The sequence below is a fragment of the Rhodamnia argentea genome, chromosome 3 (genome assembly GCF_020921035.1).
Source record: "Rhodamnia argentea isolate NSW1041297 chromosome 3, ASM2092103v1, whole genome shotgun sequence".
NCBI lineage: Eukaryota > Viridiplantae > Streptophyta > Magnoliopsida > Myrtales > Myrtaceae > Rhodamnia > Rhodamnia argentea.
This window is the reverse complement of record NC_063152.1, coordinates 12,233,248-12,255,413: the sequence shown is the minus strand read 5'-3', so window position 1 is coordinate 12,255,413 and position 22,166 is coordinate 12,233,248. Positions and strand designations below refer to the sequence as shown.

The following is a 22,166-nucleotide window of genomic DNA, read 5'->3' as shown; positions in this document are numbered from 1 at the left end:
GGCACGAGCACAGGCACTGCTTTTGGAAAATTGAGTGCGAAAACTCGGTGCCCATGCTTGACTCCCTAGCATCTCGGCTCGGGTCTACAGAGGCAAGGCCCGGGTCTCGGTCACTCGGGTCTGGGTCTATTGAGGCTAAGCCCTAGACCCCAATGCCTAGGACTGGGACCCTAGTGCTTGAGCCTGGGACAATTGAGATCAAGGCCGAGATTTTGGTAGTAGTGCCGGCGCCCGGATCCATCAACGTTGGGCCTCGGAACCCAGCGCTCGGGACCCAGTCCCTACACCCGAACTCGAGGCCGTCCAGGTCAAGCTCGGGACCTTGGCGTCCATGCCCGAACCCATCAAGGCCTAGCCCCGATTCCCGGCTCCTGAGCCTGTGCCCGACATCGATGGATCGCAGTGTGAGTGCAGGGGACCTAGGCACGGGAGTCCTAAGTGGGGGCAATTTCACTCGGCTATATGTACAGTCGAAAAGCAAAAAATAAGATGAACATATGCAGGCGAATGAACTACCTAAGTGGGGGGCAATTTCACTCGGTTATGGCACGATGTTAGATTACACATTCACGATTGTGTTTTCCGCAGTTTGCGTTATTCTAGTAGAAACACCATTCGGGCAATTCAATACCACATTCTCTTCTTGATTGGTCTACGTACTGTCCGGCTGGATTTCAGATGGCTAAAGCCAAGCAGAGCCACTAGATCAAAGATGCTTCAAGAAAAATGACTCTGACAATCTTTTAAACACTGTGTCTGAGTGAAAAAATGCAAAGGGGTCACGGGCCAAAGAAAGCATCTGAGTTACCTTTTTAGCAGCTAGTTCATGGCTCTGCGCACAACAGAACATTTCCTACTCAGCCGAGTTTAACTCCATGCGGTTCTGTCAACCTCTTGTCTGAATGCGAATGCTACCTTTTGCGATGCCTTGCTTCGTGATATTATTTCATGCAACTGAGGGTTGGATCTGGAACGTGCCAAACATGGTCGCCACATATATTGCAATAGGACGTATCAAAATCAATCGTAAATTCATTTCTTAATTCATACACGATGGATTGTGTTATATGAGTTAGTTATGTTCAACAAATGAATCATAAATGGGTTTAGACCCAACTCTGTAGGTCATATATGGATTTAATATGAGTGTTAAGTGGGTTCATGACTTACTTAGACCAATCCCATCTTTATAACTTTCTCTTGCCCTCACTTGATCTCGGGCTCGCTCATTTCGTGCTTTCACCTTAGTTTCATACCCAAATTGAGTTCAATATAGAAGTGTTTTAGCAATATGAGTCGGATCGGGTACGAGTTGAGTAGTCAATAAATTTGTGTTGCATGAAAATGATTCAAAACATATCGAATTGATCAATTTGGGTTAGGCCATCTTTGTCGCTAGGGGTGAGCATGGTTTGCATGGCCGGTTCCCATCCTAGAATTGGGAACCACTCACTAGGGGCTGGTTCTAAAAAATTGAAACCGGTAACCATCCGTTGGTTCCATGGATCCATTGAAGAGCCGGATTGCCCGGTCGATTCGACTCGGTTCTCAAGTGGGTCCACGTAACCGATCGCACCAAGCAAATGGAGGTGACCGAGAGTGAGAGAGGGGGGCGATGAACGGCCGGAGGAGCGACTGTGAGTCAATGGGAGTTGAGAGTCGATGTTGTGATTCAATGGAGGATGTGAGTCAAGAGACGAAGATAGAGAGACCGAGGTGAGAGCGAGAGTTTGAGACGAGATGAACGAGTTTCAAATTAAGGATTTAATATATTTTTTAAATATTATGATAATATAAATTATATATTATCGGTCCGGTTTGAGTGGGCGGCTCTACACTTGGAACGGGGAACCGGATCAATTCCCCTAGGAACCACCAGTTCCGAGATGATCCGGTCCAATTTTGAGTTGTTGGAGTGGTTTTCAATTTCTTTGCACAACACTATTCATCGCTATACAACCTGTAATTCACCACATTTTTACAAGCAAGTTATCCTCGTTAAATCGATTCTCGACATCCACAAAGAAAACTTCGGCGGCGATCTTGATATTGTGTAGGAGCACAATGCTCGAAATAAGTCAAGTCCGCTAACGCAAAGAACGACCAGAAAAAAAACAACTGAACAGAGGTATATCAAGACGTGAGTCTTCTTCAAAATAAGAGTCCGTCCATATGCTCGAGCATCGGCTCGTCGATTGTTCTCCGAAAAGAGACGCGGATGACAGATCAAAATGGATGGATTGGCTCGAAAATAGTCCGATTCTAATAGACTTATTTAATTACAATGCAAATCTGATAACTCATACCGGATCCGACACATATCCAATTAATATTTAATCCAACCCTTATTGCTAAAATACTTTCATATTTAACTCAATCTATGAAAATTCATACCCAAATAGAGGTGAGAGTAGAGTGAGCGACAACGAGATCGAGTGATGTTGAGAGATAGTCATAGAGGCGGGCTGGGTCTAAGTAAATTGTGAACCCATTTAACATTCATATTATTTGGGCTTTATCATTCTAAACTCATTTATGACCCACTCACTAAACAATAACTAGCACATATAACAACTCAGCCATCCAATAGAGGTTAAGAAATTGATTTGTGATTCATTTTAACAGGTCTACCTCCAAACATTAAGGAGTATAATTTTTATGTGGTGTGGGAAATGAATTACTCACAGTAAACTACTACTTCAATTCATCCTTCACAGAAGAAGAAGAAAGGACATTAAGCTTACATATTTTTTTTAAATTTTTTTTTGGGCTTGAGAGTTCGTAATAATGTAAACGAGAATGGTGGGCTTTGACATAAACAAATATGGGCCGGATGGCCCTCGATTGCAATTGGGAAAGGTGATAAATCGGCTTTGATGATGGTAGAAATCCTTAAGAATGACCCACATCGAGACGTGAGATCCATGTCTAATGTAGGATCATAACAATTTCTAAAACTTGATTTCTCCTCGTAATTTATTTTCATTGTTCTTGATAAAGTTATGTAGACCTAATTCCCTCGAATTCTTACTGTAAATTAGACATTTAGACGACTACTATTTCACTTAACAATATCAACAGGACACTGTAAGGATGACATCAAACATCTAAAATCATAAAAGAGATTATTATTCGACGCTCAATCGAAAAACACTTATTGAAGAAAAACATGATTGTGAAACATGTGCTTACTTTTTGGGAACATAGAGAGAGAGAGAGAGAGAGAGAGAGAGAGAGAGAGAGAGAGAGAGAGAGAGATTCTACAATTGAGATTCTCTTTGATGATACAAGTTGTTTTAATGGCAAGTTTGATTGATATACCAATTGCAAGGGTTACAACGTGAAGGGTATAATTGAAAAGGAAATGTTCAGAAACACTGTTTCATCGAAAAGGGCGAAATACCTTTCAAAGTATGGATGACTCGATATGAATTAACAAAGGTTCTAAAGGATCTTTTGTTGATTCTTGGACAACAAATGTAAACGGCAAGAAATTTAAAGGTACAAATATCAGAAACACTTGTCGCCAACAATATAAGTTGTAGTGGAGATGTAAAATACATTGAAAATAAAGATGAACAACATGTATTCTTGGATAGATTGACGGTCTTTTACAGGGAATACAACCTTGGTATTTATCCCCGTTGTCAACGGTTACTTAAATGATTACTCAGAATGTAAAGATGCCCTACCGGGCTTCTATAAATCAACGAGTCTTATTTTCGAACGGTTACAAAATTTGAGATTATCGACTCCATTACTTGATGGTTACATGCCGCGCTTTTCCTTATTGACCGAGGTGGTCTACCTCACTCATTGACTCTCCGCCCCCAACACTAAGCCATTTTCCGTTGACATCCTTGTTGACTAAAACTAGGCCTTTGTGTCAATCAATCATACTTTGTTGATTAATTGCTTCCAGCACTTAGTGATCTTTTTTCTAGGTTGTGATTCATACTCTCCAGGGGTCCCTCTCCCCGGTGAGCGGGCAAGGCGTGCAGGGGACATTGCTCTCGGACCGCCAGAGGGTTTTTATAGTCTGGAGCCATATTCTTTTTTATTGGTAGTTTGGGCTTGGATCCATAAATAGTCATCATGCTGTCTATATATATAATTTCTTTATGTTGTAACTGAAAGTTGTAATAAAGAGATGGAATGTGCTAATTATCGTAGAATCCTCTGCTGGATGTAATCTTAGTATAAGGATGAATCGAGATAAACCTTATGTCTCGATTTCTCTTTCTCGCATTTATTCTCTATTTCTTATGTTTGTGCGCTTATTCCTAACACTTTTGCTCCTATCACCATCTTAACTGGCTTTGGTTGATCATGCTGTCAACCAAACACTCGGACACTTTTTTTGGTGCAGACAAAGCACACTCTCTTGAGCTTCATAATATTTTCTTGGGTTCGAAAAATCACAATAGACCTTGAATCGATCTACCAAGGCGCGTTTCCCTAGTGCAAAGGACGAAAAAAATTTCATAATCCATATGAAAAATCAAAATAAGAGCACGAAAGGGTCGCTCGAGCAGAGTTTGGTTCCAGAAATTTCAGGGTATTTTCAGGTATGAAGAAGACAAGGACTGGGAGTCAAAGATTGTGGTGTGGTGTGGTGCTGTGCGGCCGGCCATGTGATGTGATTTGACCTTTTGACGCTCCGACTTTGGAGACGTGACCACATGAACCCACAGTAATCAAGCCTCCCCCACCATTATGGAAGGCCGCCATTTCCGACAATAATATTAGGAGAAATTTCCGGTACGATCCGAATTATAAGAGTAATTTAATGCTGGAATTTGAAATATTTTACATATTTGAGAGAATTATAAAGTAATTGAATGCGAATCCACGGCCCGTGTCGATGTTTGCCACTCCTATGAAATACTTAACATGATGCGATTATACATGAATTACTACATTTTAAAGGTCGCAAATGGATGGACTTGATTGGGTCTAGGTGTGTAACAAGATTAAAAAAAAAAAAATCACGAAGAGAGAGAGAGAGAGCAGGCCGGGGCAATTGGTTGTAGTGGCAAGAGATGCTGGGATTTTGAAATTTTGGAATCAAAAGGAGGAAATCAATTAGCTATTAGAGCACACAACCTATTATTTTGTCATCTCACAAGAAGTTCGAGAGGACAAAACTTCGAGAGTACATATCTCATTGCTCAGGCATTTTTTCGGGGCGGCCTTTTTCTTTTGTTGCGCATTACCGTTTTGAGAGCAATCTCATGAATCCGCTTATCAATACCCTTCTCACCTTTGTTCGTATGCTAGAACTATTTTCGGTTCAAGAAGTAAATCCTCCTAGCCATAAAGCATCGCCATAAGAGTCCGAAACGATGTATCACCTCCTCTGGCGTATAATCATGGCCGTCGATTTCATCGTCTTGCGTTGATGTTTTCGCCTTCCTCGCCATGGTTGGTTCTACAATGCATGAAATTTATTGATGAAGACCTAATACTGCACGTGGTTGCATGAGGCACATCCTCTAGTGATGTATTCGCCTGTTTTGGTATATTAACAGCATATTTTGAGTAAAAAAAAAAAAGAATTACAAATAATAACTCCTTCAAAAATTTGCTCTTAAAATTGTTATACTAGAAAAGTCATTGTTTACGTGTATAGTTTGTGGACGACGTGCACTACCAAAACCCATCGTGAGTTATTACCTTAATGTTACTTTCCGTTCTTTGTTTTTGAAATTACATCTCTGCCTCCTTGCTGCTTTTATTTAGAGATACCACACCCCATCTCGCGGTTAATATTTTATTTACCGAGCTGTTATTGTCATTCCCAAAATACCCCTTCAATCCGAAACCTATTCATCCATTTAGAAAATCCCAGATGCACTCCCCAAACCTTTACCCGACAGCAACCGCCCCTACACCCCTTGTTGCCCGTCACGGCTGCGGCTCATGCCCACCGCCCGGCTCATTATCATCAGCCCGTTCCATCTCTCTCTCTCTAGAGAGTGACCGCTACATTGAAAGGACACGCCGACCTCAAATCAAGATCGCTGCAGTATCCATGACCTTGGTCTGACTTTCCAGGCTTGAGTAACCTCGAATCAAGGTTGTTGAAGCCATGACAGACCTTATATCGAGGTTGCCATGTGAGATTGTAGACCACCTTAGCAAACTCGTCACAGAGATAGAGTGGTTGGCGGGAGCGTGTCTATTGAGGGTGTATGGTCATTTCACTCTATTGGATTTACTAGTCCCAAGATACAAAAGTGATATTCCTAAATTAGACGATTTAAATGGGTGCATCGTTAATAATCTAAGAAGGGGTTTATAGGTATTTTGCTTCAAATTCATGCGTCGCCATTTTCACAAAATTCTCTTGGAGATAATTTGAGAAAGCCCATCAATCAAAAGGCATGATTGAGTTGTCATTGATGTCCTGAACTGAACACACGTGTAAAGCATAATGATTAAGGCCCGAGCAGGTCGAGGAAGAAGCCCCTACCAAATTTCGTTTCCTTTTCCTCGTCGAACCCCTTTGGTCAACGTTGATGGGCAGCACATGACCTAACAAGAAAAAAGGCATCCAGAGGTTCCATCACTTCTCGTTTCTGTGCCCCTGTTCCGATGTCGTGACAACAGTAATGTAATTTCCTTATCTTTTACTATTCCTACAGATCTCACTTGATCAAGCGCGTCAAGTTAGCACGAGCCTCATGTGCCGCAACCATAAGAAACCCTCAGATCTCGTTCAGGACTCGCTAAATCGTACGATTGTGATGCATGAGGCTCGCACGAATAATCCGTATCTTATAACTATTCTCAAAACGAAGCATCAGTCGGACCAATCATACGTCACAGCTACAACAACTCGGTACATCATTAATTATCGACATATCGTGGGTTTCGAGTCTCCTTTAAGTTATACAGACTTGTCAATGAATAAACCGTTACGACATCCCAAAATCCTTAAAACAAGGAAACGGTGTACCATGCAAAAAATAAAAAATTAAGGAAACGAAGGAGGTGGAGAACAGATTTACAGATCTTATGGAGGACGTGCCCCCCATGATATAGACATCTTCCTATATTTCTTGTAATTCGAGCAATGAATAACCCCGGATGAATGAATAAATAAATAAACAAAATAGAGAGAGGGGGAACATATATGTTCTGAATATACTGTTAAAAAGCTCTGGGGAACTGTATAGGGGAAGCATACATAGCAAAATCAATCCCACCACTGAAAAAGGAAGAGAAAAAGAAGGCATAGGCTTATGTACTATCTCTATACAGTTAAATGTCTCACTAAGTAACTATGTAATTCTAGTCCCTCTGACCAAATTTCTCTTTGGAAAGAATTGAAAGTATGAACATGTAAAAACAACCTCCTCCAAAACTTCCTATTCCTGGAGCAATCAATCCATACCATCAACCGCAAAATGACCATGACAAGAACATGCATGTCGAAGACACTAATGCCCGACTCCAGGGCTCGGCACGGACCAGATCAAGACCCGGTCGAGGCTGCCGAGGTGCCTCGCGATGAGCTTCTCGTCGACCACTTCGGCGTGGCCCTTCTTGCTCGGTGTCGAGGCGGGGATGGTGCCCTTGGGGAGGGCGGTCAGGTACAGGCCCGGGCTCGGCAATGGCGGTCTCTTGTTGCCGTCGTGATGAAGGTTGCTGGTCCTCTCCCATAACATCCGCCCTTCGAAGCACGGCATGGAGGAGGCGAGGACCACGGCGATGAAGACCAACGCGATCGTGCTCGAACGACCCATCTGCTACTGCTTTTCTCGAGACAGAGAGAAAGAGAGTTGTGGAGTGTGTTCTGATCTCAAGAGGGTGCGGTTGAGCGTGTTTATATATGTGGTTGGAGGGTTCGAAGAAGAAGAGGTGGTGGTGACGCACTTTTGTTTCCACAGCAAGGACGGCCAATCTTGGGAGAGAGAGAGAGAGAGAGAGAGAGGGAGAGTCAACATCAAGGGGGTTTGAAAAAGTAAGGGAGTAGGATGCGTAGGGGTCATCTGAGTCATATGGGGGCTGTTGTATTTGGCTTTGCTTATTGGATGCAAATTATGCATTTACGTACCAAACGTGAATACATTGGAGCTTGACTTTTGGATTATTGTTGGGATTATAAGTGAGACGTCGTCAGAATTAATGCGTGATGCATTGATTATTGTTGGTATTATAAGTGAAATTTAGTGCATGTTGTTTACGGAAACGATGCATTGAACTTAAAGCGATTGACATTATTTATTATTATTATTATTATTATTATTATTATTATTATTATTATCGGGATTGGAAGTGAGATATAATAAAGATTAAGGAGGTGGAAGGCTTGGTAGTTGCGGATGAGATCAGCCGGCCGGACACCGGCTTCTTGGCCGTTTCGGTTTCACCCCAGGCATGCACCGTCAAACATTCCTTCCCCCGCTTTGGACCACCTCGTTTTCTCCTCCCCAGCCGGGCTCGGCTCGGCTCGGCTCGGCTCGGCTCGGCTCGGCTGCTTTCTGCGGCTCCACTTTGTTGCAGCCTATGAAATACTTGAAAACATATCAGAAACCAAGCCATAAAAGAGAACTTTAATGGGAATGTCGTCACTATATTGAAGCAATTGAAAATTTTCAAATCGCAACTTGATTGAGGAGACATAGTAAAACTGCTATAATGACGTATTTGTCCACGGACATTATGTTTGTAGAGCGAGGAACGGTGGAATTTGAGGGCAAAGAAGAAAAGTTGCTTTCGCACACAGAGAAATATTTGCATCCGCAACGGTCTTAAAATTGCAATTTTCAATAGGACTGAGACTGCATTTCTCGAAGAGGCTCAAGATTTAACTACACCATGCGAGATGTTAACTCGATTGCATTTCTCAATAAAAAAGTTTAGGACTTCGTCACACCAATTGAAAAGTTTCGAACTAGATCACGCATTTCGTAAATTAGCTTTAGCTAGGAAGGCGCAATTCTTCTTATAAGGATATGAATCTCGACTCGAGGAAAACCCACTCAATTTGCCCCTAGCTCCTCCCTCCCTGCAAAAATGATTGTTAATCTTCGACACGACAATAGAACCATATGACTCCATGAACGTCGTCCGGACTTGAAAAATCTTAATTGTGACCGATCGATGGAATGCTTATAAGTTGCATGCACATGGATAAGATCTCACAATTGGTTACCTCAAGTGGGTTTAGTGATTAAGACCCTCCACAATGAGTTTATACCTTGCATTATCCTCTTTGAGGATGGAATTCTATTAGCAACTATCATTCACATATGGATGGAAGAATGATAGTGTGTTTATACATAGGTCCATGCCATGGTTTGTTCTAAATTAAGAGGTGCAAATGCTATGCTATGAGGATCAAGAATTAGAAAGGAATCCCCCAAGCCTTAGGGGAAATTCTCTGATCTCCAAGATTTGCTCCCACGTTACATAGGATCTTCGATCCTAGCATGGAGAATGGATAAAGTTTCCACTTCATGACCATTACAAGCTGATCGGAAACTCCTTTTGTATTTCCTGAAATTCTTTTGCCATATACTACGGGAAACTTCTTAACCTAAAAGGGTTGGGGCCACTGTTGGCTCTCTAGGTCCCCCACTAGTTACAAGTATTATATGTACAATTAGATATAATTATGGTAAAGAAAAGTTTATTCGAAGGTGTCTTAAATCAAAGGACAAGTTTTTAGTGGAAATACCAAAAAACCTTAAATCCTATTGCACTTATGCCAATAGTCTTGAATCTTTTAATTGTAATTAATCTACTCCTAAAGCTTTTTCATATTTTGTTAGTTTAGTCCGTCCGATCAATTTTGACCAGAGATTATTGACGAGGATGTTGGGCATTTCAAATTTGGCCAGGGCGTCAAGGCCTTTGCCAAATTTGGGCAAGGGGCCGCGTGGCCTAGCCTTTGCTAATAAGGGTGTCATGATCCTCACTGACCACGTCGAGGACATCGGGTGAGCGCCGTGATGCCTTCGCCGGCCACAGCGAGGCCCCCGCGAACCCTTGCCTAGTAGCCGCAGTGAGGGCATGGAGGCCGTCACCCAAAGTTGGAGAGGGCCATGATACCCTTGCTCGGTGCTGGCAAGGGTTGCCGGCGATCCTTCGCCCAAATAACAATCAAGAGAAGAAAAGAAAAAAGAAAGAGAAAACCAAAAAAATATTAAAATATTATTAAAAATTATCCACGTCGGTATTGGTTGTGCCACATAAGATTGCTGGCGTCCACATCGATGATTTCCAGCCACAATTGATAGGATGGACTCAATTAGCAAAACATTAAAAGTTTTAGGATTAAATTAAGACAATTAAAATATTTAGGGCTGAATTGTAACAAATGCAATATGTTTAGAATTTTTTTGGTAATTGTCCCCAAGTTTTTATCATGAATAGACAAGAATGAGTTGTGTGGTGACCCATTTTTTTTCTTTCTTTTGAAAGGTTTAAAAAAATTATTTCTCTTTTAAAGCATATATATATATATATATATATATATATATATATATATATGCAGAAGTTTGTCTTAAAAAACCTCCTTTTAAGGACGAATGGGGTATTGTCGGAAAACTTTTAACAAATGCAATTACATCATCTGACTGGGTTTTCGACCATATTTGACCTCTGGTGAAAATTGGTCAAACTTAAAAAGTCTTAGATCAAAATTGAGGTGTCTACGCATTGGACAACACTCCTACCATGCAAAAACTCTTTTCTCCAAAAGTGTGCAAGAACAATTCATTCCACCAACGGGTATACACATTGGTCTGTTTGGCGCGATTATATTCCACTAAGGATTTCTACAGGTTATCTGTCCTTGAAAATTTACAAAAAACAAAGTGGCAAAAACACAACTACAAAAAAATAAATAATAATAATAAATAAAAAACTATAAGTACAATTTCATAGGTCAACACTTACATTGTCGAAGAATTTTAGATATTTCACGTAAAAAATCAAATCGAGATAGTCACATGACTTAGGAAAAAAAAGTTCAAAGCTAAAAGATCCACAAATAAAATAAAGCTTGATGACTTGACTATTCGTGTCTTTAATTTTTTAGTCTAAGAGCCTGTATTTCGTTTCCAAGAAGTTGCTTCAAGCTTTTCATGCACTTTTGACTTTGGACACGAAAAGTTTGTACCACAAGCATGTGATGAAAATCCTCGTTTCCCACGAAAGAAAGTTAGCCGAGCTACAAAGTTCAAGTGGAGACGGAGCTGTCCAAGAGACAACGAAGTCAAACTCGTGGAGCTCAAGAAAAAGTACTAAGGTGTCCCACATGCATAAAGAATTGGAATTTTTGGACTGTTTTCTGACGGGAAAGACATAATTTCCAAAGTAGAAAAAGAGGATATGCTAATAAATGGTCTCTCAATCACGTGGCAAGGTTTTCAGCGCCGATCCCTAATAACATTTTGAGAAATGATATGAAACTGTTCTTAATCCATTGTGAAATTTACAGCTTATTCTCGATCACACAAAATGACTAATAATTGAAAGTTGTTAGGAGATTCAATCCTTTAAGAGGCAGAGGGTCACAACATGCTGTTACTCTCACATCACCCAAAGATTATTATACTAACAAAACCCTCATATTTTCTCATTGCTCAACCTCGTGGCAACCTTTTAGGTTCTTCTATTTCCTTTTCAATTCATCATTTTCAAACATTTCGACTCCACCATTTCTTATAATTGGACTTGAACAATCATATGCATATGTGTATAGCAAAAGAGCAAGGATCTTTCCACAAAACGACGAACGCGACCTCCAAAAACAATGTGAGTGAGAGATGCAATCATTTAGTAGATTTTTAACTTACGATACGGGTCATTGTGGATTAGAAGCTTTTAATATGACATTCAACATGATTAGTATAACTTTTTTTAAGCAGGTTGTATTGCAAATAATAGTCCCTTTTTTTTTCCTCCATGTTAAATTATGAAGGAACGCAAAGATGAATGAGAGAGGTTCAAGTACTTACATAGCCTATCATGAAACTAGGGTTTCATAAAGCAGCTCAAATGTCTGTGGCATACCCATGTTGAACAAGGGTCATAAACGCCAAAAGATTATGCTTTCCCATGTGCACTTTGAGATTAGAATATATTTAGCATTTTTTGGAATTCATTATATTCATTATGCAGTTTTTTTTTTTATAAAAAAAGTAAGGAAGATAGGACTATATTTTCAATCATTTCAAATTCAATGAGTTAGGTGTCTGAACTGTCCATGTCAAAACAGTTAGCTTCTTTCATCCGCCAAACTTTCTATCCGAATCATTTTCCCAAGAACCAAACAAGAAACGCCAAACCCATGAATTTTTTTTTCTCACTTTAATTTTATCTCGGTTAGGCGAAATCTTATCTCAGTAGACAACCCAAATAAACAATTTGTTCACTCAACTAAAATGAATAGCATTTAGCCCTTCTCTTGATGTTGGTCGGCGGCACGCGCTCGTCCAAAAGCTTCCGTCACTCCGGCCACTCACCCGACAAGCTAACCCTACAAGAGGGTCTTAATGAGTTCATCATCTCAAATTATTTTGAACATTAGTTAAATAATGTCATTGACCTATCTTTAGAAAAGAAATAAGTGCTCTATTTCTTATACAGATATCGATCAAAGGACCAAGAAATAATTTAGGGTTTTCCTAGCGATTTGATAAGCTCTTTCTTTATGCGTTTGGTACCACATTGAACACTCCATTGACGCCTATGGCAAATTCTTGTTCTTGTCCATTTCGACATCTCCAAAGCAGGATTTGAAATTTAGGGGCTAAGGATATGAGTATACAGTGAAAGTTGGGTGCTGTTTACGACGAACTGATAAAGGGTTTTTAACAAAAGTTTAGTTGACTTTACTTAGGAGGAACTTTCAGAGTTCTCAACAGCTCTAAGAATATGACATTCATGTGTGTGTCCGCATCATAGGGAAATGGGTTTGATTTAATAATGCATGTGAGTCTTCAAATTTGATTAAGTCAAACATTATTTTTGTCAAGAAGTAGGATACATGGATTGTGGACGACCCGTTCTGGGATGACAAAACATCCGAAAAGAAAAAGAACTCGTCTTGTAATTCCTGTTGTTTGTTTAAAGTGGCTAGAGTGTTGTTTGTCCCTCTTAGCGTTGGAATATGGTTCATACTCTTCATCGATAGGAAGCCATAGGGGTCCCGCTTCCTAATGAGTGAGCAGGAGTCTCAGAGGGCAACGTCCCGGGTCGCTAGATGGCTCTTATAGTTTGAGTCTGTATTTTATTAGTAGTTTCAGCTTGGATTTATGAATAGTTACTGAGTGGCCTAAGGGTTTCTCGACCCTAGGGTTTTCTTATGCCGTCTGTATATAATTTTTTTCTCTTGTAATTCAAAATTGTAATAGAGAGGTGCGTGGTACTAATTATAGTAGAATTCTTTGTTGAATATAGCCCTAATTTAATTGTGAACCAAGATAAACCTTATGTATCAATTTATCTTTTTTACCTCTACTCTCTATTTCGTTGGGCTTGTGCGCCTAATCTTAACAGTTAGAATGTTGAACTTAAAATTTTAAACCCACAGGTAAGAGAACATATGTATATAAAGATAACATAAATCTCATAGTATAGCGCTTTAACACACCATTACGTGCAAGCCGGATTAGGAACAGCACGTGTAATTCGACGGAGGGGAGACTGCACAACTGGAATCAACTTGATTCCGGAACTATGATAGAAAGTCCATCCATCTATAAGTCTAAATTTTCGGGTTGAAATTTCTATCGATCCTCGAAATTACACGAATATGTAATATCATCCAAGATTTTGAAAGAAAACAAGTTTAACTAACTGCGCGCTCTACATCTAGAGGATTTGCGAATCCTTCCTTCCTATAATAGATCCGAGTCAAATAGCCATGATTCGAAGCACTTGTTTGGAATCCAGAGACATTATTTTGGCTGATTCGAATTGAAGGGCACAGTGATAAATAATAGTCCTGCGACACAGAGTTAAGGCGGGTCAACAAGGCTGACGATATAGAACTGTTCGATTGGACCACAGAATATTAGCAAACGCAGGCGCAAATCATTTGCGTCCTTCGTCAACCCTCGCGACGAATAGTAAGTGATTTTTGAGTGTCCACGAAATCGAGTCAGTAAGACAAGGTACCTGAGGAAAAGGATTCCTAAAGCAAAGGTGCTTTTTTTTTTTCAGAAAAAAAATTTGACTCTGAATGCGACCTCTGCACATGGTGATTCCAAATCGTTCACGACAATCGCTATCATGATTACAATTTGGATAGACGAGATGCGTCTAGACTTGGACTTGGCGATCACGGGAGACACTTCAGCTCAAGATTGCTTGGACTTGCTCCATCGTGCCATATCATCAATGATTAGGATAAGTAAATTGAAAGTTCTAAAACTTATTATGAAAGTGCAATTGAGTTTTAAAACTTTCAAAGTATACAATTAAATCCTAAAACTTGTTAAAAAGTGCAATTAAGTTCTAAAACCTTTCAAAAAGGTGTAATTAAGTCCTAAAACTTATCAGAAAGTGCAATTAAGCCCTTCCATTAATTGCACCATGTGAAAGTTTTAGGACTCGATTGATTTAATTGCACTTTTTGACAAATTTTAGGACTCGATTGTACTTTTATGACAAGTTTTAGGACTCGATTACACTTTTATGTCAAGCTGTAGGACTTGATTGTACTGAAAGTTTTAAGGCTTAATTGAACTTTCGTGACAAATTTTAAGCCTGCGACAAGACGGATGGCGGCTGGCGACGGGGACCGGTGGATGGCATACGCTAGCCGGAGACCGGTGACTCGCAGACAGTGCTCAAGTACCGACGACGAGAAAAGTTTTTATATTTGTTTATATTTCAAAAATAGAAAAGTAAAAAATTTCTACTTCTTATTTCTATTCCAAATATATTTTTTGGGCTAAAAATTTATGTCGAAAATAAAAAAATTAAACTGTGTTACCAAACGAATTTCTATTCTAAATATGTTCTCATGAACAGAAATCACTCGTATCCGTACTTTTTGAAAAACATAAAAACCCCAAAAACTTTTAGCTCAACCCTCAATTCCGCCTAGATCGACGGTTGGGGACATTGGCACCAAGGTAGATCAGAAAGGAGAGAAAAAGAGGCTAGGAGTGCGAAAGTGCAAGGATAGATGCTAACCGATGGATGAGATAGCGGCCGTGATGATAGTAGGGCATTTTGCTATGGGAGAATTGGTCGAGGGATGCTCCGGCGGCAGCTCTTCTGCCAACACGACCTCTCTATTCACGTCAATGTAGAGTGGGAAAATTGTCTAAAAAGTCATAAATCTATTGCACTTTTGTCAATTCAGTTCTAAACATTTTAATTTTGCCAATTGATTCTTCAACTTTGACAAGTTTTGACAATTGAGTCTATCCAGTCAATTTTGGCATGAAATCACTGACATGCCCGAATTGCAAAAGTGCAATAAATTTAGGATTTTTTGGATAATTTTTCCTTATAGAGTTTTGAAGGGAGGGTCCGTAGAGAGAGGTTTTGGTTTTGTGAGTTGATTTTCCTAGGTGTGCGTGTTCATGGTAAACCCACCAATCATGTGTTGGTAGGAGCAAATTTCGGAAAAATATGGCCTAACCTACATTTTTCCGTTATAAAACGCTTTGTTATCATATCACTACATCATCAAAATAAGACACTAGAGTGTGTACACATTAATTGGCTTCCTTCATTTAGGGGCGAAATTGACATTTTGAGTTTATCCATTTTAGTTGGAGGGCAGGTCGGTAAGTAAAAGATCAATGTTGCGGAAATAGTCACGTCCTCAAAGTATCTTCATTTTACCAATGTACACCTCACATTTGAAAGAATGCACAATAACTCAAACCCTAACCTCACTCTCCTTCCTCTTCCTTCTTCTGGCTACCTCTGTTAGGCTCAAATGCTCGTCACCTCCACCGTGCACTACTCGTTACCATCACCCTCGACCGGAAGTCACTTGCCATGCGTCGCCTTCACAAAACCACTATAAATTGTTAATGCGACGGCGACAACGACGACCATGACTGCAACCACTCTCTTGTGACAGTGGTGGCACTCTTGGGTTGCTTGGAAATGCCGTTGGCTATTCTAGGTTTCATCTTTGTGGAGTGGAGAAGCAAGAAGGAAGGGAAAAGGAAATGAAAAATAAATGACATTGAAAAAGTTAAACTCCTGTTGTGTCATCCATTCAAATGGGGTGAACTGAAGATGTTGAATAGAGAGGATCTGAATCCATAAAAACCAAAGCTCATTTCAAGGGAACATCATCCAAGCCAAACGATCTTATGAATGTGTAACTTACCAACATGGTCGAATTTGCACATAAATAAGTCCATCAAACTTGTGTAATCAAGTGAACACTCTAAAATCACAGTACAAAACTCCGTGATCGGATTCCTTTTTGAGATAAAAAATTGAGAAAGAAAAGGACAGTGCACATTCTTTACTTTTTTTTCCTCCTAGAAGAAAGGAAATGGTGCTTGTCATTGGATTTGCAGTAAAATTGTCCAAAATGTCCTAAACTATGTACTTTTGTCAATTCAGTTGTAACTATTTTAATTTTGTCGATAGAATCCTAATCCTTTTCACGTTTTGCCAATTGCGTTCATTTGGTCAATTTTGACCGGAAATTGCTAACTTGGATTGCAATTGTTTTTCGTGGACAATCGGCGCCGACATGGACAATTTTTAATAATATTTGAAAAAATTAAAATTTTTATTTTCTCTCCTTTTTCTTTCTAATTTTTCTTTTTCCTTTTCCTTTTTTCCCTATGTCGACCACCATCAAGCCTCGTCGATGGCTGGCAGAGGTAGCTAGGCTCCGGCGAGGGCCGCCCTAACCGGCCTCGGGCAAGGGACTCCCGGGCCTAGGGCGGCAAGGGTTGCCCTCGTCTAGGCTGGCGAGGGCCGCCTTTCGTAGATCGGCGAGGGTAGCCCTTTATAGATCGACTAGGGCGGCCCTTATCTAGGTGCAAGGGTGGCCCCGACCGGAGGCCAGCGATCTTCGCCGACCTTTGACGAGTCTCTGTTTAAAACTTATTGGACAATTTTCCTTCAATTTGCACCTTTTGATATTGTACCTTTTCAAAATCAAATCAATCCACCCCATGCTGAGCATGTATGGGCTCTCAAGTTGTCTTTACTGATTTCAATTTGACATAGTTTCAAACGGGAGTTTTGTCTTGCACCTAAAAAGTCAGCCAACATTTGTCGGGTAACGATTCCCGTTGGCGTAGGGAACCATGCTTGTCCCACATGATCTTTAAAAATAATGTTATTTGGTTGGACAAGAGAACCAATTGATATCCCACTTATAGTTTAGTAAATGTATTTTTGTGTCTTATTAAGCATGTTTAAGTTTTAAGTAAACGTTTGGAAGTATATGATAGGACCCTCTTTTACCTAAATTTGTGCCGTTTAGTGAGGGTTTCGCTTTCATTTCTTAAGCAAACTTGCCGTCCAGGAGGAGGATGATGAGCGAACTTGCCGCCTTTAAGCGAACTTGGAATGACTTGATTTCTTTTGCGTGGAAAACTCGTTCTCTTTTTCATCTTTCTGATTTGTGGTCTTGTCAAATCAAACGCACGAACATGTTACTCTCGACTATTGTAGGCACAACTCAAACGGAGTGGAGGGCCCTCTTTCCACGTGCTTTCGACGGACTCTATCACCACTCGAGTTATCATTGTGTCCCGTGACGATCCAGTGTACAATAAGCAAAATCCCTTTCAATTCGGCTCTGGCTTGGCTAACACAATCGAGCCATATCTGTGAGGTTGAGCATCTACTGCTCGGTCAAGCGCGGCCGAGCCCGAGATCCAAGGCTCGCTCTCAATCTCGCTTTGGGCTTGTCGTCGTCGTCGTCTCCTTCACCTTACAGTGACAACGATGAAGAAGAGAGAGATCCTAGGTGCAAATGGAGAGAGAGAGAGAGGGAGGGGGGAAGCGGTTGCCGCTGCACCATCCCGGAGAGACGGCACACGCTATGTGCGTGCAACGACAGTATGTGGGCGCAATGGCACAACTCCTATGTAGGGACTGAGGTCCTAAGAAGAGATGTTGGGCAGGTGCGACTAGGGTTTTTTGAGATTGCATTGCATGTCTAGTGAACATGTAACGCAAATCTAATGATGAATTAAACGGAGGAAATTAGGGTTCTTTGGAATTTACATGAGATTTGGTAGATTAAGACACTCTTTTAACATTTACGCTAGGCCATGAAAAGCAACCAAACAAGTTGGTGCACTTGATGCGAGGCGTTTTACTATAAATTTTGACAGCCCAATCCAAGCCCAGTTGGGCAAAAATATTCAAGCCTAACGATTAGAAGTTACAAACTAATGACAAATAGTGATTTAATAGTATGCACGTTCATGACATGAGCCCGGCCCAAGAGATTAGTCGTGTTTTGGAGTCTTATCTATCTAGGATGGCCTTCGAAGGATGCCTGTTCAAGCCTAACGATTAAGACACTATTTGACCTAATGTGCAAATAGTAATTTTGCTTCAGAATAACTCTTTGAACAGTCTTGTATTAGATAACACTTGTCATTGGCCCAAGAAAAGAGGCATACTTGTCATCAGATCATGCCATTCTTTTGAGAATATTGTCCAAAAAGTCCTAAACCTATTGTACTTTTACCAATTTAGTCTTAAAACTTTTAATTTTGCTGATCGAGTTCTAAACCTTTTCAAGTTTTCCATTTGAATATATATGGCCAATTTTGACCAGGAGTCACTAACGTGGACACGAATAATCCTACGTGGCACGACCAGTCTTGATTTGGACAATTTTTAATAGTATTTAATATTTTTTGAGTTTTTTTTTAAATCAAGTTCGTGTATGTTTTTTCTTCCTTTTTTTTTTTCTTTTTCGCTTCAAAGGGTTGGTGATTGGCGGCCACTAGTTAAGGGCCGACGACCTCCGCCAACCATTGACCAAGAGTTAGCGACCCCCATTGGCCCCTAGGCGAGTGCGAGGGCATCGTGAGCCTTTATGGGCCACACGAAGGCGTGGTGGCCCTCATTGTGGCTAGCGAGGGCTGCCATGCCCTCCACGTAGCTATATCTGGTGAGGACAGTGCAAGCCCTCGGTTTGGTTGGCGAGGGCACCGCAAGCCCTTACTAGATTCGACAAGGGTAGCTACCCTCGCCCCCGCCCGGCGAGGGATTCCCGGCTTGACCTCCACCCTCATCCAATGCTGTTGGCCTTTGACGCCCCACCAAAAAAGAAAAAAGGAAAAAAAAATAAAACGTCAAGAAAAAATATTAAAAGTTGTCCACGTCAACACTGGGCGTGCCGATTACGATAGTTGGCGATGATTGGATTGTCACATTAGCGATTTTAGGCTAAAATTGGTAAGATGGACTCAATGAGCAAAGCTTGAAAATGTTTAGGAATCAATTGATAAAATTAAAAAATTTAAGACTGAAATGGTAAAAGTACAATAGATATAGGACTTTTCGGAGAATTTTTCATCATTCTTTTTACAGTTCAATTTTTCTTTGTAATTATTGTGGAGAGTCATAGTCTTTTCTAATGGTTCTACTTTTACTGTACTCATTGACTATGTACTCTTTCACAACTATTAATATCATTATTCCTAACTATTTCTAAGCATTAGAGAAATTCCTGAAATCTGGCCTGTCCATTTTATTATCAGAAATGACACCTCTTTTCTCTAAGTAAAGGGATGTGAATGGGTGCTCAGCTTCAACTTCCATACACACAACGGATTGTTGAGTTTGAGCCATTATGAGGGTTCATTTTGAGTGGGCTCATCACCACCACCCTACTACAATGCTAGTCAGAATGTAACAAGGGTCATTTTACGCCATGGCACGATCGAACCTACACTGCCAAGGAATGAAGGCTTTCCAAGATCGAGAAGCGACCGGAGAGTTCGAACTTGTGACCAGGGATGTCTCAAGAGTAAGTCCTACATCGCTAGGTTAACCATTTCGGCAGTGGAAAAACGAATCCTGCCTTGTGCATGGGAGTTGGAGCAAACACATTAAAAATTGAGAACATTTGTGCCCTGCATGGTCCTGAAGAGCAAAACCTAAAGAAACAGTAGGTCATGGTCCACAATAACATCGCTGTTGGAGTGTCGGCACCCAACGTCGGAGACAATGAACCAGAAGGACAGAAATAATGCATGCAAATCCTCCCAGTCAATGTTCTCCGGCCATTGGACCAAAAAAAAAAAAAAAAAAATGTCCTCCGGCCTTGTCCTCCCTTTGGCTGTCTTCCCTCCTACAAAAAGTCTCCCGCATTAATAGCGTTAGCCGAAAGCAGCAGTTCTTTTGTCTCTTCAGAAGAAATTGAGTATATCATATAATGCCAATGTTTTGCTAAATGCTGTATTAATCTATGAAAAAACAAATAGGTGATTTCTAAGGAGTAAGGAGATGTCCTAGTTCTAGGAATCAATCGTAATATGGATTCATGTCCTGCGAATCGATTGTATTCCAGGTTCGAGCAATTCATACTTTTAAGACGAATCCGCAATCTCCTCAAATCAAACGAATCTAGCGATTTATAGGTGAAGTTAAGACTTTATCGATTCATAATTCATATGCCTTTATTTTATTATGGCCATTATGCATTGAAAGCCACCGAATTATCGTTGTTGCTTAAGAATTGATAGTGTTTTTCATTGGCACCAGTATTTTAATGTTGCTTTTATCTATAACTGTATTTTCTTTTATAATTCAAGGGCACAAGCATAGAGATCCAACTATCTGGAGGCTCATTAAACCCTTCGTAAGCACCATGAATCGATTAAGTTTAGGCCTTTAATTTGTGCAAATGGCTCTGACTTATGTTAGTTTGCACACGGTGAACGGGATTGGGCATGCGATCTCCGGTTCATGCACTAGAATTTCCACAATTCCCCAAATCAACTGCACCAGCCCAGGGGGATATACAATTGCGTTTGTAATATAAAATATTATAGCTACAGGTTTTGAAAACAATTTTTGGGGCACAGTAACAGTTACGAAAGCATACTTTTGTGATTTCAAATGTTAATTTCAGCATTAGGATAGCCTATTTATTCATAAAGTGCCTTATTTAAAGTAAGTAGAGCGGCAATTATTCTATTATAATGCTAATTCTAGGGCACGTAAAAAGAAGAGTTTGAAAATTAATTATCTTCCTAAAATTTTTCCTAAAATTGGGCAAGTGAACCCCCTATCTATGGGGACAAATTTTGAATCGGGGGAATCTTGCATTTGCACAGGCCAAACCTGGTCTGGCACAAGTCTAAGTAATGGTGCAAAATGGCAACCAGCGTTTCTGTTTTACCCTAAAAAAACAACGTGAAATAATATTTACAAAGGTTTCAAATTTGACAAAATTTTGGACGGGCATTATATTTTTTTTTTGGACATCTAATTGACCCGATTTTTGTGTACACGGCAACCTCGCGACCTGAATTTTCCAAAAATGCCATTTGATTTTTTGAAAAGGGTAGGAACCGCAAATTTTGAAAATTTGGGCTGATAAAATGGCTAGAGATTATGATATTTTCTTTGTTGAAAAAACCAATCACTATAATTCTTGCGGCATCGAAAATCCGATATGGGTAAAAAGCCGTGTTTATAAAAAGCGATATCTTAAAATCCGGTCGTCCGATATGGGTAAACTAGGTATAGTAAAAAGCTCTTGATGAGCACGACCCAGTGGTGCTCTTCGATCGAACTTTAAACTTTAATCAAACCTGAGATCAAAATTAGGTGTCTGAAAACATCTTTTGGATAAGAGTATTCACGTCAATGTAAAACTTGTAACAAAGTCTTTGCTACATGGCACAAAGAGAGTAACAAAAGGAACTATATCTAGTCCACAAATTGGATTCGAACCAAATCCAGCTTAGAGGTGAGCATGGTTCTATGGTAGAACCTAAAATCGGATCAATGGAGAATCAGATTAGTTTCAGTTTTCAAGATATGCAAGGTAGGTTGAGAACCTGTTCCGACATGTAGGTTTCAAGGGTAGGGGTAGCTTGAAACTCATAATAAGTTTTTGTATTTTTCTTGGTGTATGTCTTTGTGCGATTCTCCGATATTCTATGGCATCCGATTATGAGTGTGTAATCTGAAACTACTAATCCGAGCTTCCATTTTCGGCATTATTTATGATT

The 22,166-nt window shown here is 40.3% G+C and overlaps 1 protein-coding gene across 1 annotated transcript; it reads right to left on the bottom strand.

Moving 5' to 3' along the window:
• Positions 1 to 7,121: 7,121 nt before the first annotated feature.
• On the bottom strand, positions 7,122 to 7,811 carry LOC115753779 (precursor of CEP14). Its single transcript, XM_030692588.2, has one exon. The coding sequence runs from the start codon at positions 7,749 to 7,751 to the stop codon at positions 7,446 to 7,448; it is 306 nt and encodes a 101-aa protein (XP_030548448.1). The 5' UTR covers positions 7,752 to 7,811; the 3' UTR covers positions 7,122 to 7,445.
• Between the last annotated feature and the right edge of the window lie 14,355 nt (positions 7,812 to 22,166).

Bases quoted from the DNA above. Each gene is read 5' to 3' on its own strand.
- LOC115753779 (XM_030692588.2), bottom strand. From the start codon at position 7,751: ATGGGTCGTTCGAGCACGATCGCGTTGGTCTTCATCGCCGTGGTCCTC.